Genomic DNA, 24,806 nt, shown 5'->3' with positions numbered 1-24,806 from the left:
TATATAGGATGACCTCATTTGATTACCGGAAGGTTTTCGGAGTTACCGGGAATGTACCGGGAATGACGAATGGGTTCCGGGTGTTCACCGGGGGGGGGGGGCAACCCACCCCGGGGAAGCCCATAGGCCTTGGGGGTGGCGCACCAGCCCTTAGTGGGCTGGTGGGACAGCCCAAGAAGGCCCTATGCGCCATAGGAAGAAAATCAAAGAGAAAAGAAAAAAAGGAGGAGGTGGGAAAAGGGGGAAGGACTCCTCCTTCCAAACCTAGTTGGACTCGGTTTGGAAGGGGAGGGTTGCCCTCCTTGGCTCGGCCGAACCCCTTGGGGGTCCTTAGACCCCAAGGCAAGGCTCCCCCTCTTCCCCCTATATATACAGAGGTTTTAGGGCTGATTTGAGACAACTTTGCCACGGCAGCCCGACCACATATCTCCACGGTTTTACCTCTAGATCGCGTTTCTGCGGAGCTCGGGCAGAGCCCTGCTGAGATAAGATCATCACCAACCTCCGGAGCACCGTCACGCTGCCGGAGAACTCATCTACCTCTCCGTCTCTCTTGCTGGATCAAGAAGGCCGAGATCATCGTCGAGCTGTACGTGTGCTGAACGCGGAGGTGCCGTCCGTTCGGCACTAGATCGTGGGACTGATGGCGGGACGGTTCGCGGGGCGGATCGAGGGACGTGAGGACGTTCCACTACATCAACCGCGTTCACTAACGCTTCTGCTGTGCGGTCTACAAGGGTACGTAAATCGAATATCCCCTCTCGTAGATGGACATCACCATGATAGGTCTTCGTGCGCGTAGGAAATTTTTTGTTTCCCATGCGACGTTCCCCAACAGTAAATACTTATTGCTACTGTGCTGCATCACCCTTTCCTCTTCAAGGGAAAAAACCAACGCAAGATCAAGAGGTAGCAGGGGAGCACGTGGCTTATTAGGGTTAGGGCTGCCCTCAAAATCATCTAGTATATATAGGAGGAAGAGAGGGGAGGAGGCAGTCCCAAACCTCCTAGGTTCAGACGAAGTGGAGAGGATGTGGAGGAGTCCACCTCCAGTCCTACTCCACGTATGATTCAACTTGGTCTCCTCCTTCTCTTTTCCCTTATTTTTCCTTTTTGCTCCTTGGCCAAAATAGTCCCTCTTGGGCTGGACGCACCAGCCCATTAAGAGCTGGTGTGCCACCTTTAGGCCTATCAGGTTATCTCCTCGGTGGGTAGCCCCTCCCGGTAAAACCCCGAAACCCATTCGTCGTTCCCGGTACTTTATGGGTGATGCCCGAAAACTTTTCGGAAGCCAAATGCAACTTTCCTATATATCAATCTCCACCTCCGGGCCATTCCGGAGCTCCTCGTGACGTTCAGGATCTCATCCGAGACTCCAAACAACTTTCGTTTACCAACACACATAACTCAACAATATTGAAACGTCACCGAACCTTAAGTGTGCAGACCCTGCGGGTTCGAGAACTATGTACACATGACCTGAGACACTCTTCGGTCAATAACCAGTAGCGGGATCTGGATGCCCATATTGGCTCCTACATATTGTACGAAGATATTTATCGGTTGAACCACTATGTTAAGGATTCAGTTAATTCCGTACGCTGTTCCCTTTGTCCCTCGGTATGTTACTTGTCCGAGATTCGATCGTCGGTATCTCTATACCTAGTTCAATCTCGTTACCGGCAAGTCTCTTTACTCGTTCCGTAATACAAGATCATGTGACTAACTCCTTAGTCACATTGCTTCCAAGGCTTGTTGTGATGTCGTATTACCGAGTGGGTCCTGAGATACCTCTCCGTCACACAGAGTGACAAATCCCAATCTTGATTCGCGCCAACCCAACAGACACCTTTGGAGATACCTGTAGATCACCTTTATAGTCACCCAATTACGTTGCGATGTTTGATACACACAAGGTATTCCTCCGGTGTCCGGGAGTTGCATGATCTCATGGTCATAGGAACAGATACATTGACATACAGAAAACAGTGGCAATTGCTATGTTGCAACAAACTGACAAGATCATATGCCATGTTCATAGTTTGGGTCTTGCTTATCACATGTGATCCCGTTATCAAACGACATCTCATGTCTATGGCCAGGAAACCTTGACCATCTTTGATCAACGAGCTAGTCAACTAGAGGCTTACTAGGGACAATGTGTTGTCTATGTATCCATACATGTATTTGAGTTTCCAATCAATACAATTCTAGCATGGATAATAAACGGTTATCATGAAAAAGGAAATATAATAATAACTAATTTATTATTGCCTCTAGGGCATATTTCCAACAATATCTTCGGGCACCGAACGAGGAAGGCACAAAAAAATCAATGGCATTTAACGAAATAAGAGGTTGGCATGGCATTTAACGAAATAAGAGGTTGACATGGCATTGCTAGGAAGTATAGATTGTATGCATTGGACTTGAAAAAATTGCCAAAAAGCATGGCAGGAATGTATTGTGGCAAGTCTCGTGATGCAACAATTGTGCTAGAGGTCGTAGCTTTACATGATTTATGGATTTGACATTGCTTTTTTGGTATGTCGGGTACTCTAAATGATATCAATGTGTTGCAGTGGTCTCATTTGCTGGATAGGCTTGCTAGTGGTGATGCTCCAGCTTGCATCTACACTATCAATAGGCATGAATACATAAAGAAATACTATCTTGCTAATGGTATATACCCTTCTTGATGCATATTTGTGAAGAGCATCAAAGAACCCAAAAATAGGAAAGAGTCTGAATTCGCAAGGGCACAAGAGGCAGTCCGAAAAAGAGCATTTGGGGTTTTGCAATCTAGGTTTGCCATTGTTCGTGGCCCTGCTCGGTTTTGAGACAATCGATCCTTAAAAAACATCATGACATGCAGTGTTATTCTTCACATATGATTCTCGAAGATGAGAGGGGCATGAACTTGAAGTTCTTCTATGAGAATGTGGGCAGCCGTGTCAAACCAGCTAGAGACCCTAACCGAGTTAGAGCTTTTCTGAGGACCTACAGAAAGATTGAAAATGCAAACACCCACTGTTAACTTCAGAAGTTTCTCATTGAGCATCATTGGCAAAGTGTTGGGTAGTAACACATTCAATTTTCCATTCATTTTTATTTTTATTCATGTGTGATTTGTATACAGGACTAGTTTTGTATTCATGTGTGACATTCATTTAGTTTGCTACGGGGATTTGAAAAATTATTGTGTACTTTGGATCATTACTGTATTTGTAATATTGACATTTTACTTATATTGCACATGATGAGTAATTTTGATTTACGGGGTATTCGACTTGCGGATCAACGCGGTGGCGTCCGAGCAGACCACGCATCGACGACCCGTATAATAGCATTTTCTGCCAATATCCTTTTATACGTGTCCGTTTTGGAAGATCTGCCTCTGTCCGCGCCCGCGTCGGTCCGCAAAAACCGTTTTTCACGAACCGTGAATGACTTTTCAGATCGGTCTTATACGAGGTCTGCTAGAGATGCTCTTAAGATGAATACGAAGGTTTCACGAACAGTCCGGACGTATAAGATGATATAAGGGATCAGATTGGATTACCTTTTTTCTTTCTTCTATCCGATCATTAACTGAACGCGTCCGTAAAAGTATGAGACATCGTTTAAAGCCGGTTCTTCGAAATTGAACCAACGACGCCGGATATCGTGGCGACGGAGCAAACAATGCCAAACACCCACGGTAGACAAACAAACGAGGGAGAAAGCATGAGGTACAAGTCTCGTGGAGTTGCAGTCAAGACGTTGAAGACGAGTTCTCTCTCTCTCTCCGGTTGTCACGAGCATAGCTAGTCGTGACAGCATGCACGTTTGGCCACAACATGCGTGCACCCAAACACAAACACATGCGCGCTCGTAGCAGCCCCGGCAAGCTACGCGTCGGCTGGCGGATCTTTTCAGAAATATCCGCTGCCTCGTAAGCCGTCTGATAATGTGACGCTAGCTCTCGATTCCTCTTCTCTAATTTCCTGCAACAATACTCTTATTGCAAAACATTTTTTAATTTCATGCAACAATGCCTTTGTTACGAACCCTCCCTTCTCTAATTCCCTACAACAAGTCCCTTGTCGCAAAACCTCTTTTTTTAATTTTTTGTAACAAGACCCTTGTTGCAAAAAATGCAAACAGATCTCCCGTTGTCCCCATTTTTGTGTAACAAGATCCTTGTTGCAAGAATTGTAACATCATCTACCTCGCAAAAAGAAGAAGAAGTGAAACAGCATCTCCGGCCGCATTGTGCACTAACACAATCGTCTTTTGCTGTCGTTGTTCCGCAACAACGTTGTTGTTGCAGAAACTTAGAGCGAACATGGACGTACCACGACATGGTGGTATGGTTGCTACTAGTGCTGGTAGTGCCACAACAACACAAGTGAAAAAAGGGGCAAGTTGCAAGAACTGTACTAGATAGAGATTGCTTTTAAGTCATTCGATCCAAATCAAATCCAACGGTTACATAGGAGGTGGACACGCACACAAACACCCGCCGGTTGGGCGATAGCTTTTTTCCTTTATCAATGGTGTATAAAACGTTATTATATTATTAACAGTTCGGGCAAGAGAATAAATATTTTCTCGATATACGATGCCCCCTCCCCCTAACACACGCATACACATACACATACACACTTTAGCAAAACATAAGTTGTTTTTAATTTTTATTTCGGGTCAGTTGGTTTGGCAAGAACATGATAATAGGTTGTCCCCAAACCACATACGGCACCGCCGGGACGAGAGTAGCAAGGCCTTGGGATGTTGGTGAGGACTCGCCCGGGAACAAGCCGCACACGAAGACGACGCGACGAGTCTCAGACGGAGGCAAGTCAGAGGTTAATGGTTAAAGTGGGGCAAGGGTGAGGGGCTCACCGGAGAAATTTCGAGCCCGGAGAGTTTTAGAGGGATGGCGAGAGCTGACGGATGCATGGCGGTCGACAACGTTGAGGGGAGGGCGCACGGGACGACGAGACACGGCCGACGGCAGCCCGACCTAGTCCGGATCACGATTAGGGGAAGTAGATGAACGGAGGCTGAAGAAAGAACACGAGCCATCCTTTTTTTGATCCAATGGCTATGAAAATTGACTTGCTCCAAACCAGTTTGATGCAGCTTATTCCTGGTCAGGCTTTTTTGTCCAAACGTGGGTTCACTTTATTTTTGTAGTATAACCATTTTAAAACTACTTTCAAGAACTTGATCATGAATTAGTGGGTAGATGAGCAGTGTTTTCTTGAGGCAACTCCATATCATGACGATGTGAAAGTCTATACAAATACTTTCTTGGTCGAGAGTTACACGCGCCAACAACCCAACAATAAAACTCATTTCATAAAATAAGACCAAAACACTATATTTCACGACAAGGAGACCACACATGCCTCTCAATAACCACGTCCTTTATAGCACACGTCCCGTGTCTTACAACAATTGCTCGATCAAAAGTTAACCACCGGGGTAGCACAACAATGACTTAGCTTTAAGACAATGTTGCACAAATTAAACCTCTTACCTAACACTAGTTGTCTTCTTTATAAGGACATGTTGATACACAAATATGAACACACATCCCATGGTCGAAATCCCAAGCCAGTACACAAATATGAATTCACACACCATTGTCCAAATTTCAGACTAAGGCCCGAGTTGGTCCTAGTTTTGGCGTTGGCAATGGCATGCCAGATATCATACTACAGATGATATATGACACAATGACACATGCAATATACTTCCTCTGTTTCTAAATACTATAAGTCTTTTTAGATGTTTCACTAAGGGACTACATATGAATGTATATAGACATACTTTAGAGTATAGATTCGTTCATTTTGTTTTGTATGTAGTCCCTAGTAAAATTTCTAAAAAGACATATATTTATAAACAGATGGAGTATTTCTTAATCGAGAATCAGGCCACGGAATGACATAACAATAAACTCCAACCTTTAAGAAGACACTCACACATCACGTTTCACTGCATTATTTGAGGGGTCTACACTTGTCTATCAACAATTCATTTCCACACTCTACACCCCCGTCCTCCGTGTTAGCACACGTATTGTGCCTTGTCACAATTGGTTGATCACAAGTCAAGCACCGGGGTAACATGCCAGTAAGGCCTAACTTTTAGAGGAAGTTGCGCACCCCAATCTTCATACCTAACATTAATCGTACACCACAAGAATATATTCACACAAGTAGGGAACTATATTTTGTTGTATGAACTCCCAACTAACGTCACAAACACAGCGTCAAAACCGGTCCTATTGCATTTTGGGTAACAAACAATGGTTGGTCGTACACAACGTACCACTGAATAATTTTTTAAGTATGATTCACGGGAAGTAGTTTATTGTCAGATTACAACATCGAGTGATTCCTGGCTTCAGTACATAATTGATCGATAGAAATGGTATAATGGTTCATACATATTACAATTTTAACAATACATAACCATAAATCAATGGATAGACGAGTGGAGTCTCCTCGAGTTAACTTAATTTGGAGCTTCAGTTTTGACATTTTTGCCAAGAATACCGTTGATGTCATTTCTTTGTGAAATTTCATATCTGAGTATACCGGTCGACTATGTATGTTACAAAAAATATTCATATTTTTCTAGTATTTTTTTCGAGTTTACTATTCATAAGGGGTGCGCATGGAACCATGTCCACCAGGTCCGCGTCCATATGTAAATTTGTATATAAATAATTGCCTCCTTGCTTAGTTAGGCGTAAAAATTTGTATATAAATAATTGCCTCCTTGCTTAGTTAGGCGCAAAAAATTGTATATAAATAATTGCCTCCTTGCTTAGTTAGGCGCAGATGTTATGCATCCGCATAATTAATATGTAAAAGAAAGTACACACTTTAATAACCTAAGAACAAACTCTTCCCTAAAAGGAGGTTTATGTTTAACAAAAAGAAGGCTACATTTGTTTCTTAGTCATTCCTTGCGTACTATATCCGCCCACCTCCTTGATAGCACACATATTGTGCGTTATCATAAATTTGTTGATCAAACATTAACCACCTAGGTATCATACCAATAAGTCCTAACTTGATCCTAAAAAACAACTCATAACTTTAAGAGGGAAGTTACATTTTTAAACTTTCTACCTAAGGATAGTTGTTTTCCAAGGACATATTCATATAGAAATATAGATATCGCACACAATCTTTCAAATTCCAAACTAATGCTGCGGATAGCAAGATATCAACTATCCGAGTTGCTCCTAGATTGGTATGGCATATTGGATATTTAACACTATATGACATGCGTGCAAAACGATCTTTCAATCACACACAACACTTCAAAAATCCAAATTAAGGCTGTAGATAGCAGCTGCCAGAGTTGATCCTAGCTTGACTCTCGCATATTGGATATCCAACACTATGTGATATACGACGTTATGACCGGCATAACAAGTTCTCAGTCACACACAACAGTCCAAATTCCAAACTAAGTTTGCAAATAGCGACTGTCAGAGTTAATCCTAGTTTGGCCCTGACATATTGGATATGCAACACTATGTGATACACGGCGTCATGACCGATAGAAAGCAATTTCTCAATCAACAACCATATAGCAAAAACGGCATAACAATAATTTGTAACCTCGAGAAGAGACCCGGGCATCACGTTTCATCGCATTATTCAAAGGGCCTACACCCGTCTATCAATAAAGTAATTGCCGCACTACATACCCCACCTCATTGCTAGCACCCTATTGCGACTTACCACATTTGCTCGATCGCATGCTAAGCACGGGGTAAACACGCCAATGATTTTTAATTTTAGAAGGAAATTGCGCACACTGAATTCCCTACCTACCATTAACTGTATTCCAAAAAAACGTAGATTCATACAACAAGAGTAGGAGGCCGTATTTCGCAAATGGCAGATGTCGAAGTCGGTCCCTGCGCATATCGCATATCAGACACCGGTCCATACACGGCGGTATCCTCGAGAAACCAGCCTCGTAACCCAAATATATCAAACTCGGAGGGCTTTCGTGCATATGTTGCGCAGACGGTTGTTTCGCATAAAGGCCCACCACTTTCCTTGAATTTGCCATTTGTCACTCCCGGCCAGTGCTCTATATCCCGACCCTCCCTCCCACATTAAAAAAAAGAGAGAAAAATCCGCAGGCCGGAAGCCAAGGTTAGGTCTTGACCACCCCGCCGGAACCCCCCGCAGCCCGTCGCCGGCGGCCGTCAGCGGCGGCGATCCGACCGCGCGCCTCCCCGCGCGGCCCCCCACGACCCGGATCTCGCCGGGGACGCATGAGGCGGCCCCGAATCGGCCAGATCTAGGAGCTTCCGTCCGTCATGCTGCCCGGCGGGGCGCCGTCCGGCAGCTCGCCGGCGTCGTCTCCGCGGCCGGAGCAGACGCCCACGCCGTCGCAGCAGCAGCAGGCGCAGCACCTAGGGTTCGCCAGGAATCAGGTGAGCCGGCCTTGGTGGTCTCTCCTTCCCTGTCTCCTGCCCCACCTCGGCGGCAGGGCAGGGGTTCGAATTTATTTTTCTGGTGGTGGGTTTATCCTCCGCGCGGGCAGTGGACGCCATTGGTGGGGGGACGTGCCCTCTGCGCGCGCGCGCGTGCGGTCGTTGGGATCTGGGAGAAAAAAAAAGCGGCGCCTTTATTGGGGCCGGCCTCTCCTGCCTGGCCGCAACGGTAGCGAGGCTTCCTCCTCCTGCCAGTGGAGTGCGAGCGCGTGCCGTGGCCGTGGGTGCGCGCCCTGTCCCATCCGCCCGAGCTCCTCCATTTGTGGGGCTCAGCGCGGCGTCGGCTTGCAGTTCCATGTGTGTCTTGTGTCTTCGGTCCAGGTTTCTCCGGCGACGATGGGGGTCTTCTGCGTCTCGAATTCGTGCTTCTTGGTTTTGTGTTTGGGTCTGGGATTGTTGTGCAGTTCAATCTTGGATTGTTCTCGGGCCGATTTGGAGCAGCTCTGTTCTTCTCTGTGATCGAATTGCACCTGTGTTTGTTTCTGAAGAATGCTTGGCTCTTGTCTTGTCCGCCATGCGATTCTCCGACTGCGGTTTTTGAGTTTTCTCTTTGGTTCATCCTTAATTTCTGCGAGTTTGTGATTTCTGAACGGGTTTGCCTTCTGTTATAGCAGGCGATGATGCATCAGCAGCAGCAGCAGCAGTCCTACCAGCCCGGTATGCCGCATGGTATGATGGGCGGAGGCGGCGGCTTCCCCCAGTCATCGGGCCCGATGGGGCCGTTCCAGGGTCAGAGGAGCCTGCCCCAGCCCGGTGGACCGCAGGGCCAGCAGTACAACCAGAGCACATTGCAGCAGCAGCAGGCGTACATGCAGTTTCTGATGCAGCAGCAGAAGTCCCATGGGATGCAACTCCAGCAGCAGCAGCAGCAGCAGCAGGCCAAAATGAATATGCCAGGACCGTCCACAAGGGACCAGGACGCGGCTGCCAACCCCGCCAAGATTCAGGAGCTCATGTCCCTTCAGGCCCATGCTCAGGCCCAGGCGCAGGCGCAGGCGCAGATGCTTAAGAGACAGTCCGAGCATCTTCAGCAGGCGGAGAAGCAGCAGCCAGAGCAGGGGCAGCGGGCCGGTAGCGAGCAAAGGAGCGGTGACATGAGGCCTCCTATGCCACAACAAGGAATCCCTGGGCAGCAGATGTCATCGGCTAGTATGGTGAGGCCGATGCAGCCAATGCAGGGTCAAGCGGGCATGGGCAACATTGGTGGTATCCCGTTGCAAGCTATCCATGCCTGGGCAAAGGAGCAGAACATTGATCTGTCTGATCCTGCAAATGCGAGTCTCATTTCTCAAATCGTACCTATATGGCAGGCCAGGATGGCCGCCATGCAGAAGCAGAACGCGACAAACATCGCTGCACAGCAGCAACAGCAGCAGCAGCAGCAACAACAACAGCAGCAACAGCAGCAGCAGCAGCAGCAGCAGCAGCAGCAGCAGCAGCAGCAGCAGAGTCAGCAAATGGTTCCTAGGCAGGTGAACAGTGATGCCCCATTAAATGGGAATAATCCTGGTCAGGCTCCATTGAAGCCCCGGCAGCCTCCCCCGCCTAGTTCTTCTGTTTCCGCTGGAGCAGAGACTAAGATGACGAATCCGGGCAACTTGCAGATGCAGCAGCAGTTTTCTGCCCATAACAGGGAAAACTCAAATGAGAGGGCTGTGAGGCCGTCCATGACAATGGGCAATGCCGGGCAAATGATGCATATGGCCCAGAGTTCTGGACAGGCGAACAAGATTTCTGAACAGCCCAATCCAAAGAATACCCTTGCGAGCTCAGAAGCGATGCAGCTGCAGTATGCAAGACAGTTGCAGCAGGCTAATCGAGCTACTGCCCCTACAGCAACTCCTGGTGAAACAGGAGGATCGCAGGCCCCAACTCAAGGTGGTCGGCCGAATTCGAATTTCACAAAACATCAACTTCATGTACTTAAAGCTCAAATATTAGCTTTTCGGCGTCTGAAGGTACAAGAAAGCTAAATTTCGATGTGTCTTGTGTTCATGCATTTTTTTTTCTCTTGAGTTCCAATTTAGTAAAGTACAATTTTACTCTGGTTCAAGCTGATCAATCTCATACCGTTCTTATTTCTCTTTGGTTGCATCTCAGCGTGGTGACCGTACACTCCCACCGGAAGTTCTTGAATTAATCATGTCTCCTCCGCCTCCACCACCTCCAGACTCACAGATGCAGCTGGTCTCTGGACCTCCAGTAACAGTCAATCGTGAAAGGGCTGTTTCAGTCAATGCTGATGAACAAGGAAGGCCCGTGGAGGGTGGTGATAAAGCTCCTGAAAAACCTCTATTGTTGAAGGGGCCCTCTTTACCAAAGGCGGAGGTTTCTGCTTCGGAAGAGAAAACTGGTTCTGCAAGTGGCCCCATGCCAGTGATGAAAGTTCCGCCCAAGGAGCCTCCTAGAACTGTACCAGTTGCCGCACCTGAACAAAGTAACACCGCTCCCATTAAATCTGAGCAGGAACCAGAAAGGGTTATCCAGAGAACACCTGGGAGAAGTGATTACAGTGGTGAAAGGGGAAAATCTGTACCGACTGATAGTGGTTCGGCAGATGCTGAGCAGGCAAAAAGAGCTGCCTCTACAAGTAGCGCACCATCTCCAAGGGATGTTCCCAGAAAATATCATGGTCCATTATTTGATTTCCCGTCCTTTACTAGGAAACATGATTCTATGCCCCCTGCAAATTACAACGGTAGTCTGGCACTTGGTTATGATTTGAAAGATTTGTTGGCTCAGGAAGGCATGATGGTTCTTGGCAAGAAACGGGAGGATAACTTGAAGAAGATTAGTGGCTTGCTTTCAATTAATCTAGAGAGGAAAAGGATCCGACCAGATCTTGTTTTGAGGCTACAGATTGAAGAAAAAAAGCTGAAACTCCTAGAGCGTCAGGCTCGCATGAGGGATGAAGTTGAAGAGGTGCAACAAGAAATAATGGCGATGCCTGATAGGGTATATAGGAAGTTTGTCAAGCAGTGCGAGCGTCAACGCGTCGAGCTTATAAGGCAAGTTCAGCAGACGCAAAAGGCCTCAAGAGAGAAGCAGCTGAAATCCATTTTCCAATGGCGCAAGAAGCTTTTGGAAGCACATTGGGCTATTCGTGATGCACGAATAACTCGTAACAGAGGGGTGGCCAAGTACCATGAAAGGTTGTTGAGGGAATTCTCAAAGAAAAAGGATGATGATCGAAGCAAAAGAATGGAAGCACTAAAAAACAATGATGTGGAACGATATCGTCAAATACTATTGGAACAACAAACTAGTGTTCCTGGTGATGCAGCTCAAAGATACAATGTTCTATCTTCGTTCTTATCCCAGACTGAAGAGTACCTTTATAAACTCGGTGGGAAAATTACTGCTACCAAGAATCAGCAACAAGTAGAAGAGGCAGCAAATGCTGCTGCAGCAGCTGCCCGGGCACAGGTATTATGACATTCTTTTCATTTGAAAGTGAGATTAGCTTTTCTGCCACCTTTGGTTTCTTAGGTTGTCAGATCCTACAGACAGTATCACATTCTATTTTAACTGTTTAAAACCATTTGTATAAAAGTGGTTGGTGGTGGAACATGCTCATTGACCACCTACTCTAGGGGAAATTGCCGCCAATCAGAAGGAGCTTAATTCTCTTTAACTCTCTTCGCCCATGGCTGCCCATTGGCCACCGGGCTACTAGAATGCTTGCCCGAGTAACCAGAAGACGGATTACAAAACTGTACTGGACGAATCAACAATTTCAGACTCAGCCATTTTTCTTGCTAATCAAGGAAAAGTCTAATGACCAGAAAACTGGAACTAACTGTAGTGTTGTTCAACTTGCGTTATCAAAGAAGTCGGATATAACTGTACTCCCATGCACTGCAAATTCGCCGCAGGCCCGCAGCGCGTCTATGTGCTTCAGTCTTTACTCTAGGTTCCTAGTGACTATTCTTGTAAATAATGAGCTTGCTGATTGTTTAACAGGGCCTTTCTGAAGAAGAAGTGAAGGCTGCTGCACAATGTGCTGGTCAGGAGGTTATGATAAGAAACACATTCTCGGAGATGAATGCACCAAGGGAGGAAAATGCATCTGTTAACAAGTAAGTAATTAACTAATGTGAATGTGGTTCTATTGGAATGTTCTCTCGACCCACTATATTTATTTCAGAGAGCACTGATAATTAAATTTGTGTATGCTACTGACTTAGTAAATTTTTCACATACAACTGTTCTCTAATTTGGAACCAACAATTGTTCTGTTTCACATTTGGTATAAAGTTTGTGCAGATCGGCAGGGGTCTGCAGAATCTACCTTTTAGCCTCAACAAACTTTGACCTGTTTTGTTCTTATAGGTACTATATGTTAGCTCATGCTGTGAGCGAAAAAGTAACAAAGCAGCCCTCACTTTTGAGATTAGGAACTTTAAGGGACTACCAACTGGTATCATCTCCTTCAACTCAACTATTTGTCTTTAGTACTAATGTTAATATTGCTGTGACCTGTCAATCCGTCACAATTTGTTACAATTCTGTTTTGCTCCTTATACAGGTGGGCCTTCAATGGATGCTTTCACTCTACAATAATAAATTGAATGGCATTTTGGCTGATGAGATGGGTCTTGGCAAGACTGTACAGGTGTGCTTTTCTTGCTGTGTTTCACCTGCTGGACTTTAGTTATTTCACCTTGTTTTCGGATCACTCCACTCTTCCTTCAACGCCATGCTGCTAGGATTAACTTTTCATGGTTGTACACCTTTTTGCTTAAACAGGTTATGGCATTGATTGCATATTTGATGGAGTTCAAAGGGAATTATGGACCGCATCTCATAATAGTGCCAAATGCTGTCTTGGTCAATTGGAAGGTGCTTTTTTCCCGTATCAGTTTTGTGATACGAAAATTAGCTTAGAAGCATATGTTTTAACTTAATTTTCTGTTCTTGCTTCAGAGTGAACTGCTTAATTGGTTACCATCTGCATCTTGCATCTTTTATGTTGGTGCAAAGGATCAAAGACAAAAGTTGTTCTCTCAAGTAAGTTGCTACATCTGTACTTATTATGCTTGAGCACTCAAAGATTCTGATAAATGTTACCTTTTAGATATATCTTGTTGTAAAGCAAACACTATTTGCTGAACAATATTCTAACAGGGGAAAAGCCAGAAACCATGCATTATCTTATTTAGAAACAATCTGCTTACTAATTACTTTGTCGTTTCAGGCTTACACCTTATGTGTCAGGCTTGTCTTCTATCATTATTATTTTTTTCTCTAAAATTAATTCCGTATGCTTGTTTTTTACTATAAATGGGGAAAGTGACCTACAAGAAATGGGTTACTGGCACATACAAACTTCTTCACCAAACTGTACTTCGTCCATATATATACAATAAAGCACATGTTGTGGTTTTTTGTTTCTCATACCAGTGAAGCTACGCTTCAGGTGCTGTATAGGGTGGAGTTTTCTCAATTCCATGGGTACTTTTTTTTTTTTTCCGAAAAGGAGGGCTTTCCCCCGGCCTGTGCATATTCCACGGGTACTGTTATATTATATTCCTGTTTTTACCTGAACAGGGTTTGATCTGTTTTTTTTTAAACATTTCTCACAGATAAGCTTATTGGGCGGCAAGTATGTGAATTTCATTATTGATTTAGCTTTTGTTAAAATATTTGCTTCTGATTTATCTTGCAGGAGGTTTTGGCTGTCAAATTTAATGTTCTTGTGACAACCTATGAATTCGTTATGTTTGATCGTTCTAAGCTTTCAAGAATTGACTGGAAGTACATTATAATTGATGAGGCCCAGCGAATGAAGGACAGAGAGTCAGTCTTGGCCCGTGATCTTGATCGCTATCGTTGCCAGCGACGTCTCCTTCTCACTGGCACTCCTCTACAGGTAAGCTCAATAAATGTTATTATTCAACTAAATGTTTACGATTATTCAACACTGTGATATGTTGACGGATCCTCTGTTCCTAGAAGTTCCTTTTCTCTTTTATGCCAGTATAGTTGTTTAGCACATGGGTATTGCTCATTTTAGATTGTTATTTAATACATTCTTTCAATTTTTTCAGAACGATCTCAAGGAGCTTTGGTCCCTTTTAAATTTGTTGCTACCAGAAGTGTTTGACAACCGCAAGGCATTTCAAGATTGGTTCTCAAAGCCTTTTCAGAGGGATGCTCCTACACCTAGCGAAGAAGATGATTGGTTGGAGACAGAGAAGAAAGTGATTATTATTCACAGGCTTCATCAAATTTTGGAACCTTTTATGCTACGTAGGCGCGTTGAAGATGTTGAAGGTTCACTTCCACGGAAGGTACCATAATTTTGCCATTGTCATTCAATGTAAAAGTATTGAAGTTAATTTCTTGTTGGTAACTTGGTTCTTGAAACTCACAGCATTATTTACTTGGCATGTCATTTGCAGGACTCTATTGTTTTGAGGTGCAAAATGTCTGCCATTCAAGGTGCTATATATGATTGGATCAAATCCACTGGCACCATTAGAGTTGATCCGGAAGATGAGAAAATACGTATCCAAAGAAATCCAATGTACCAGGCGAAGACATATAAGAATCTCCAAAACAAATGCATGGAGCTGAGGAAAGTTTGCAACCATCCTTTGCTGTCATATCCCTTTATGAATTACTACGGGAAGGATTTTATTATCAGATCTTGCGGGAAGTTGTGGAATCTTGATAGGATTCTAATCAAGCTTCATAGGTCTGGTCACCGTGTTCTCCTCTTTAGCACTATGACAAAACTTCTTGACATCCTGGAGGACTATTTGCAATGGAGGCAACTTGCTTACAGGCGTATTGATGGAACAACTAGTTTGGAGGACCGTGAATCAGCAATTGTTGATTTTAATAGGCCTGGTTCTGAGTGTTTTATATTCTTGCTTAGCATCCGTGCTGCTGGCAGAGGTCTGAATCTTCAGAGTGCAGACACTGTTGTAATTTATGACCCCGATCCCAATCCACAAAATGAAGAACAAGCTGTTGCAAGGGCCCATCGTATAGGGCAGACTAGGGAGGTAAAGGTTATTTACATGGAGGCTGTTGTTGATAACATCTCGAGTTATCAGAAAGAGGATGAATTGAGGAATGGAGGAAGTGGAGATCTGGAGGATGATCTTGCTGGGAAGGACAGATACATGGGTTCAATCGAAAGTCTCATCCGCAACAATATCCAACAGTACAAAATTGATATGGCAGATGAGGTCATCAATGCTGGTCGTTTTGATCAAAGAACGACTCATGAGGAAAGGCGTATGACTTTGGAAACCCTGCTGCATGATGAAGAGAGGTATCAAGAAAGTCTTCATGATGTTCCTTCATTACAGCAAGTTAATCGCATGATTGCTCGGACTGAAGAGGAAGTCGAGCTCTTTGATCAGATGGATGAAGAATTCGATTGGACAGGAGATATGATGAAACACAATCAGGTTCCAAAGTGGCTCCGTGTTGGCTCTACAGATGTTGACTGTGTTGTGGCTAGCTTAACCAAAAAGCCTGCCAGAAATGCATCTGGCAGTGCTCCTGACAATGGTGACAAACTTGAGAAAAGAAGGGGGAGACCCACGGGGTCTGGTAAGTACTCTATCTACAGGGAGTACGAAGATGAAGATGACGAGGAGTCTGAAGAAGATGATGAAGAGAGGAATACACCATCTCACCCTGAAGAAGAAGCAGGAGAATCTGAAGAGGAAGAGGAAAATGATGATTCAGTACCTGATGATGATAACAAAGATCAATCTGAGGAAGAAGAGCCTAACAACGATGTTGGGTACGATCTTCAACATGGGACAGGAAGTGGAAAAGCTCACAAGTCTGAAGAAGCTGGCTCTACAGGATCTTCATCTGGAAGCCGGAGATTACCACCACCTGCCCCTTCCTCATCTTTGAAGAAGTTGCGGTCTCTATCTGCATTAGATTCCCGCCCAGGCACTTTTTCAAAAAGAACTGTATGTCTGAGACCTGACACTTATTTCTGTCTTCTTTCTCTTTTGATTTCTGCATGAGAAGTTAACTGTATAATTATTCTTTTTACTGATGAATTTACAGCCAGATGACTTGGAGGATGGAGAGATTGCATTATCAGGGGACTCACATATGGATCTACAGCAATCAGGAAGCTGGAACCATGAACGGGATGATGGTGAGGATGAACAGGTGCTGCAACCAAAAATAAAACGCAAAAGGAGTCTCCGAACTCGTCCGAGACCTAATACTGATAAACAGGAAGATAGATCTGGTGCAGATGGTACCTTCCCCCAACGTGGTGCTCGCCTTTTATTCCCAGGAGATGGTGATTATGATTCACAGCAAGATGCCCATGCTCTTGCAGACCCTACTTCTAGGCAGCAAGACACAGTTCATCCGATAGTGAAACAGAAGCGTAACATGCCATCTGGAAAGGCCTCTCCTGCTTCTAGAGCAGGGAAATCCACCCACTTGTCTGGGTCTGCCGAGGGATCTGCTGAACACCCCAAGCAGAATTGGAGCAACAAGGTCATCAATTCTGCTGGCACAAAGATGTCTGACAGTATGCAAAGAAAGGTTAGCATAAAACCTTCTGTTCTTCTTTGTATGCTTATGATGGTTTGCTCTGTTAAAAGTACTCATTGCCTCTCCTCGAAAAACATCTTAGGCAACCATGGTAACTTATGTTGGGAATACTTGTAGTATTTTACTTTGTTGCGTTTTAGCAAATATGGTTACGGGGGCCTGTTTGGACCTCACCAGTGCCCAACACTAGATTAAGGGTTACCAACGGGGTAGCTGTTAGATTTGTTTCTTTTGGAAAAGCATGAATATGGCAATTGCTCAATGTCCCATGCTATGTTTATTTTGAAGCATTTGGTGAATAGAAATATGATAATGTACAATGAAAACAAACATTGCCCAGCAAGAACCAATATGGCCCTCCCGAGTCCTTCCCATTTGGTTGAGTTTGCTCAGTAAGCAAGATTTTGGAGGTCTCGAATCTCATCACCTTTGTTGGCGATGCTGCTAGATAAACATTTGCTTGGGGTTAGCAATAGAACTAGACATGCCTTTGGGTTCACATGGCAGTTGTAACAATGTAGTTTACAATCTTGGAAATGAGGTATTTCATGTCCAGTTCCTTCGTTGATATTGGGATTAGATCTCTGAAAATGAGAAATTAGCAGTACTGTTCTATTTTGTACATGGCTTTTATCACAGAGAAGATGATGTAGTGTTATCAGGAACATGTGATCGCTTCTGTTTGACTTTACTCTTGTCGTTTGGCCTTCCAGAAATCAGCTTTTGATGCTGGGATATCATTTATCTTATCTTTGATCACTGCAGTGCAAGAATGTAATAAGCAAGCTTTGGAGGAGAATTGGCAAAGAGGGACACCAAAAAATACCCAACATAGCTTCTTGGTGGCGAAGGAATGAAAATTCTTCATCCAAAGGTGTGGCTGGAAGCACCCTCGACCTACAGAAAATCGAATTGCGAGTTGATGGATTAGAGTATAGCGGTGTAGCTGAGTTTATAGCGGACATGCAGCAGATGTTGAAAAGTGTGGTTCAACATTTCGGCTACAGACATGAGGTAATCTATAGCATTAGACAAGGCCTCCCTTTTGCCTTTTGTACCTATATATCATATTAATCTTACGAGCACTATGTTAATTTGTTCCTGAAACATGCCCCATGAGTCAAGAAACAGTCACAATCACACCTTTTTATTTTGAGAATACTCAGCCTTCATCTCTGAAGAGCTGACATTAACTTGATACATGATGTTTCTGCAACAAGTGCATGGTATGGATTCATAAACACTAACTGCCACATGAGTAGATAATATGAAGGACGTGTATGAGATTGTAGTTAATTTACTCAGACCAGCGTGTAAACAACCAACAGAAGAAGCAGAAGTACAGGCAGCTTATGGAAGTTTGGAATCATCTTATTATTAGTTAGCTGAGCATCCATCTTAGATATGGGTCAATTGAAGTAGTAGTACTGTTTGATCAGAGTCCAGTACGTGCATCATGACCTCTCTAGTTAGCTGACTATTCATCTTAGTAGTTGGACTACTACTGTCTACTGGTTGGTCCTTTTATTACTGAAAACTAATGTTGTGGCAATTATAGAATGAGATATCGCCACATACTTCTACCAGTTATAATTGTGTTGATTTGTAGTTGCATATTATAATCTTTGTCCAGTTAATCATGAGGTGTGTGCTTGTGTAATAGAATCTTAATTTATTTGCTCCATGGAAATGCAGGTCCGGGTAGAAGCTGAGATTCTCCACAACTTATTCTTCAACATAATGAAGATCGCCTTCCCAGACTCTGACTTCCAAGAGGTCAAGGACTCGCTGTCGTTTTCGAACCCTGGAGGAGGCGCGGGCAGCACGGCTGCCCCATCAGCAAAGCACCTTGCTTCAGGCCTGAAGCGTCGTTCCGCCACCACCGAAGCAGAGCAGCATGGTCCCGGCAGCGGCAAGCACAGCCATCACGTGTCGGCTGGTGAGGCTCCTAGCCGGGCCAAACCAGAGAGGGACTCGAGGCACTCAGGGTCAGGAAGCAGGGACCAGAGCCTCGACAGCCCAGGGCTGCCGTTGCACCCCGGCGACCTGTTCATTGTCAAGAAGAAGAGGCAAGATCGGGTTCGGACCAGTGTCGGGTCCCCGTCCAGCTCAGGCCCCCGAGGACCGCTCTCCCCGACCAACACTGGCCGGTTGGGCCCGGTGCCATCGCCCAGAGGTGCTAGGACGCCGTTGCAGAGGGACTCTCACCCGTCCCAGCAGTCCATGCCTGGGTGGGGCGCGCACGCTGACCGCGGGGGGAGCTCGCCACCCGGCATCGGGGACATCCACTGGGCCAAGCCCGCCAAGCGGCAGCGGACCGACACTGGCAAGAGACGGCCAAGCCACTTGTGACGCGGCATACACATTCTCCATGCATCATAATCGCCGCCATGTGTCGCGGACTTACGGCCATGAGAAGAAGGGAATGTTGTGCGGCTTAGGAGTATTTTCTTTCTGTATGTTGGGTATTTGTTTGTTTACTGTAAAGAGGAACAGCACTTTAATAGCCTTTGTTATGTGGTAGGTTGTTTAGTGGTGCAACCAGAGGATGCATGTGTTCTCATGTGAAAGGGACAGTGATAATGGGAATGAGCTGGTGTTTAGTTAATAATCAGTTAGTAATTATCATCTGTTGTATGTTTCCATAAGCAAAATTGTTACCGGGACCTGATAAACTAATTAACGGCACTTTCCTACATGCTGAATTGTGTTCCACTTTGTCGTTGGAAGCGCAAAATGCAATCTTTATGTACTCCCTCTGTTTTTACTTACTTTGACACCCTCTGTTTTTTTTTCATATTAGTTTTGTCTTGAGTAAATTTTTATAGAATTTGACAAAGTTAGTATGTAACGTTACAAACGTTTACAGTATGTACTCCCTTTGTAAAGAAATATAAGTGTGTTTAGATCACCAAGTAGTGATCTAAAAACTACTACCTCCGTTCACTTTTATAAGTTTTAGACAACCGAAATCTGAGTTGTTTTGCACACTGTTTGAAATGTCTATGACGCCTTATAAAAATGAATAGAGGGAGTAATTCTTTCCATAGGAAGTATATGCGATATGAAAATATATTATGAACCTAATGATATTTATTTGATATTGTACTCCCTCCGTACCTAAATATAAGTCTTTTAAGATATTTCACTAGGTGTCTACATACGAAGCAAAATGAGTGAATCTATAATCTAAAGTATGTCTATATACATCGATATGTAGTCCATTAGTGAAAACTCTAGAAAGACTTATATTTAGGAACGGAGGGAGTAGATGTTAACGTTTTCTATAAACTTGGTTGGAATTTATAATGTCTGATTTAAGACAAACCTAAAAACGGAGGGACTAGGTGTGTGTGTGTGTGTGTCAAAATTAAACCAAAATTTGAAACATAGCTCAGAAAACAAAAGAAGACATGGAATAGTACGTAACATACATTGGGCCTTAGATTTGGCCTATTATCACATTGGTGTCAAATTTGACATTTTCTTATATCTTGAGCACTGTTTCTAATTTTGATACGATTTTTTTGTGACAACATATATTGATATTGGGTCAATGTGTGAGTTTTTTTTCTTCAGATTTTTACAAATATTTATAAATGTGCTACGACATCCGGTGCACCAGTAGCACCATAAGGGTGGGTGTACCGGATACATTCCCCAAATGTGGCATGTTCCTAGTTCCTACCCCCGTAAAAGTGTCGTAGACTCTTATGACTTGTATGAAATAGTGAATTCTGAATCCCCATTTGACTCTTTTCGTCCTATTCTCTTGGTTCATGGCGTGTGGCGTTGCTGCGCTAGGCCTTGTGATGGGGCGTGTGGCAGCAGTGACCACCCACCGCATCGTCGGGGGTCGAAAATTTCCTCCCGCCATCACACCTGCTAGATGGAGGCTATGTGGGGGATCCCTCGACACTAGCAATCTGTTTGCTAACATACAGGGAAGGGGAACATAAGTTTGCACGAGGGAATTCATGAAAGGATTAGGCGTGCAAAACATATCTTTACTCCCATTCTCTTTCGATAATTAGTCTGGGTTGGATGTGTGGACTCACGTTGTTCATCATTTAGTTAGGAACATTGTACGCCTATACCATCTCTTGACTGAGGCATCCACATGTAATAGCAATCACGTTCCACCCCTTGCTCTCGCGATAATTTAGAAAACACTTACTCTCGTTGATTGTAGTTTGCCGGTCTATTCTCGCTCTTACGGCTCGTCAAGGCACAATGGTAGGTAGGTAAACCACATAAGAATGTAGGAATAGAGAAAAAACAGAATTGGAATGACATGCCTACTTCACTATTTGAATCCTATAAAATTAGCAAACCACATAAATTCGAGCTAAGTACTACAAAGAGCTTTTTGGACCTTATGGATGAGTCTAATACTCATGACATCCCTCAAGTTTCGGAGGGGGAACATATTTTTTATACCTTTCCATTCACTGAGGAGGAAATTTCCACCACGGTGTTCCAAATGAAACACAACAAGGCCCCTGGGCCAGATGGTTTTTCAGTGGAGTTTAATCAATGTTTTTGGGATATGATTAAGATGAACTTGGTTCAGTTGTTTAACCAATTACATACCAAAAACCTTAACATTGCCCGCTTAAACTTTGAGGAATTGTTCTACCGCCAAAGACTAAGGAGGCTAGCCGTATTCAACAATATCGACCGATTTGCCTCCAAAACGCCAGCTTTAAAATCTTTACAAAGGTTGCAACAAATCGATTGAATGGGGTGGCTCACCATGTGGTCAAACCCACTCAAACAACGTTTATGCAAGGACGCAACATACTAGATGGAGTGGTTGTGCTGCATGAAACTGTACATGAGCTTCACCATAAAAAGTTGAGCGGAGTAAAATGACCCTTTCTCTTGCAAACTTTAAGCATTAAGGGATTTTAGCCAAAATAGTGTTGATGGGTAGAGAGTTCTATTTCTGGAGGTAGTGTGGCTATCAAAGTCAACGATGATGTTGGCCACTATTTTTAGTTCAAGAAGGGTCTTCGCCAAAGGGACCCCATACCCTCTATTTTGTTCATCATCGCGACTGATATGTTAGATATCCTTGTTGAGAGGGCTAAGGTGGCCGGTCAGATTAATGGCGTTATTCCCCATCTGGTAGAACAAGGCCTGCCTATTTTACAATATGCGGATGCCACTATTCTTTTTATGGATAATGAGCTAGGTACAACAAGAAACCTCAAGCTGCTTTTATGCACATTTGAGGAGCTCTCTGGTCTCAAAATTAATTTTCATAAGATGAGTTTTTTTTTTTGCTTTGGTGCCAGCTCGGGCAGTTCCCGATTCGGTATCTCGGTATTCCAATTCACTATCGGCACTTAACTATCGTTGAGTGGGAAGTATGTGAAAGAGGGACTTGAGAAATGGTTAGCCAACTGGAAGGCAAAACTCTTGTCATATGGGGGGCGATTGATTTTGATCAATTCCGTCCTTAGCAATATGGTTCTATACATATTGTCTTCTTGCACTTACTGAAAGGGGTTCTTCAACGTCTAGATTACTTTAGATCCGGATTTTTGGCAATGCGATAATGAATACAAGAAATATCTGCTCGCTAGGTGGACTGCATTATGCCGCCCTAAAAGTCAAGTGGGCCTTGGAATTCAAGATATTGAGATTAAAAACATAACTCTTCTGAGTAAATGGGTGTACAAATTATTCATTGAAAATGGAGTGGCACGAAATCATTCATACCAAATACGCGGGGTTCGAAGCCATTTCTCAAGTTCATTGGAAACCCGGTGATTCACATTTTTGGTATGGTGTCATGAAGGCCAATGAATTCTTTTTTCAATGTTGTACTTTCTCAGTCAGGAATGGTTCTCAGGTTTGATTCTTGGAAGATACCTGGCTAGGCACCACTCCACTTATGATGTAGTACCCTAGTTTATATAGGATCGTCACACATAAATTTTTCATATCAAATGAGTTTTGGGACAAGAAAACCCTGATATTTCTTTTTGTAGGGACCTCTTTGGCCGTCATCCGTCAACATTGAATGAATTACTCTCTCGTCTCGAGGACATTCAACCGACAAGCGAGCCAAATAAGTTTCAGTGGAAGTTGCATCCGAATGACATTTTCTCAGTGAAGTCCTTGTATAATGCAGTGGCTCATTCCCTTTGATAACAAAAAAAATGTGGGAGCTAAAAATACCTCTGAGAGTGAAGATATTCCTCTGGTTTTTAAGCAGAGGGGTCATCTTAATTGGAGATAACCTGACAGAATGTAATTGACAAGGTAGTAATACATGTGTTTTTTGCCAACATGACGAGTTCACTAAACACTAACTTTTTGAGTGTAAGTTCGCTCGGGCAGTATGTGCCATTGTTTAAGTAGCTTCAAATCTATACCCCCATGTTGTGCGCATAACATGTTCGACAATTGACCGGGGGTATTGATAAACAATATTTTGCACATATTATTGTGGGAGCGGCTGCCTTATGCTAGGCATTGTGACTTACGAGAAATGATGTGGTTTTTCATAATGAATATGTTTCTTCTCCTGTGCAGGTTATTCATGCATGTACACGATGACTCAGTACTTGGTCTATCCTATAAAGATCGGAGGACAGCGACCTTCTTATGATGAAATCTACACGGCTGGAGCATACAGCCAAAAAGGTTTTCTCCCTCCAAGGATGGTGGTGTAATCTCCGGATAGGATTGTCACATCCAAGATGCGACCCTATCCTTAATTTGGCACGAGGGCCTCGTCAGGGATAGAAGCGCATCTCGTCGTGTCACAAGAATGGATATCGTTACAAGTACATGCACTGAAAAGAAGAGATATATAGACTTGGCTTACACTCGCCACAAGCTACATCAGAGTCACATCAGTACATTACATAATCATCAAGAGTAAGAGCAGGGTCCGACTACGGACGAAAATAAACGAGAAAATGAAACGACGTCCATCCTTGCTATCCCAGGCTGCCGGCCTGGAACCCATCCTAGATCGACGACGAAGAAGAAGAAGCAACTCCAAATGAACAATCAACGTGCTCGCGTCATTTAACCTTTACCTGTACGTGCAACTGGTGTTGAAGTAATCTGTGAGCCACAGGGGACTCAACAATCTCATTTCCAAAGGTATCAAGACTAGCAAAGCTTAATGGGTGAGGCATGGTTAAGTGGTGAGGTTGCAGCAGCGGCTAAGCATATATTTGGTGGCTAAACTTACGAGTACAAGAAATAAGAGAGGGAAGAGCTACGCATAACGGACGTGTCTACTGATGATCAAAAGAACGATCCTGAACACCTACCTACGTCAGACATAACCCCACCGTGTCCTCGATCGGAGAAGGAACTCACGAAAGAGACAGTCACGGTTACGCACACAGTTGGCATATTTTAATTAAGTTAACTTCAAGTTATCTAGAACCAGTGTTAAACAAAGTTTCCACGTTGCCACATAACCGCGGGCACGGCTTTCCGAAAAGATTTAACCCTGCAGGGGTGCTCCAACTAGTCCATCACAAATTACCACAAGCCGCATAGAAATCCTCCATCACGAAGCTCGCGATATCTCGTCGGATTCTCTAGTGGAAAACCTCAACTCTGAGATTACCCAAAGCGTCACCGGAATCCCAATGCACAAGATATCTCGTCAAAGGTAAAAACTAATCCAGCAAGGCCGCCCGACGTGTCGACGATCCCGATAGGAGTCGCGTACCTCGTTCTCAGGACACGACGGATGAGCGATGGT

The 24,806-nt window shown here is 44.1% G+C and overlaps 1 protein-coding gene across 2 annotated transcripts; it reads left to right on the top strand.

Annotated features, from left to right (window-relative positions):
• The first annotated feature begins 8,148 nt into the window (after nt 1–8,148).
• LOC123401356 (ATP-dependent helicase BRM) lies at nt 8,149–19,761 on the top strand. Of its 2 annotated transcripts, none has more exons than XM_045095140.1 (14): nt 8,149–8,458; nt 9,130–10,476; nt 10,619–11,944; nt 12,482–12,597; nt 12,851–12,938; nt 13,047–13,133; nt 13,268–13,360; nt 13,445–13,528; nt 14,187–14,390; nt 14,569–14,811; nt 14,923–16,461; nt 16,562–17,056; nt 17,831–18,079; nt 18,761–19,761. In XM_045095140.1, the coding sequence occupies exons 1-14, from the start codon at nt 8,342–8,344 to the stop codon at nt 19,415–19,417; spliced, it is 6,645 nt and encodes a 2,214-aa protein (XP_044951075.1). In that variant the 5' UTR covers nt 8,149–8,341; the 3' UTR covers nt 19,418–19,761. The 2 variants fall into 2 exon arrangements, with proteins under 2 accessions (XP_044951075.1, XP_044951076.1); XM_045095141.1 differs by having other exon boundaries at nt 8,358–8,458; nt 9,133–10,476.
• The last annotated feature ends 5,045 nt before the right edge of the window (nt 19,762–24,806 follow it).

The sequence above is a fragment of the Hordeum vulgare genome, chromosome 6H (genome assembly GCF_904849725.1).
Source record: "Hordeum vulgare subsp. vulgare chromosome 6H, MorexV3_pseudomolecules_assembly, whole genome shotgun sequence".
In the NCBI taxonomy this organism is placed as follows: Eukaryota; Viridiplantae; Streptophyta; class Magnoliopsida; order Poales; family Poaceae; genus Hordeum; species Hordeum vulgare.
The sequence above is the reverse complement of the archived record's forward strand: the minus strand, read 5'-3'. Positions and strand labels throughout refer to the sequence as shown.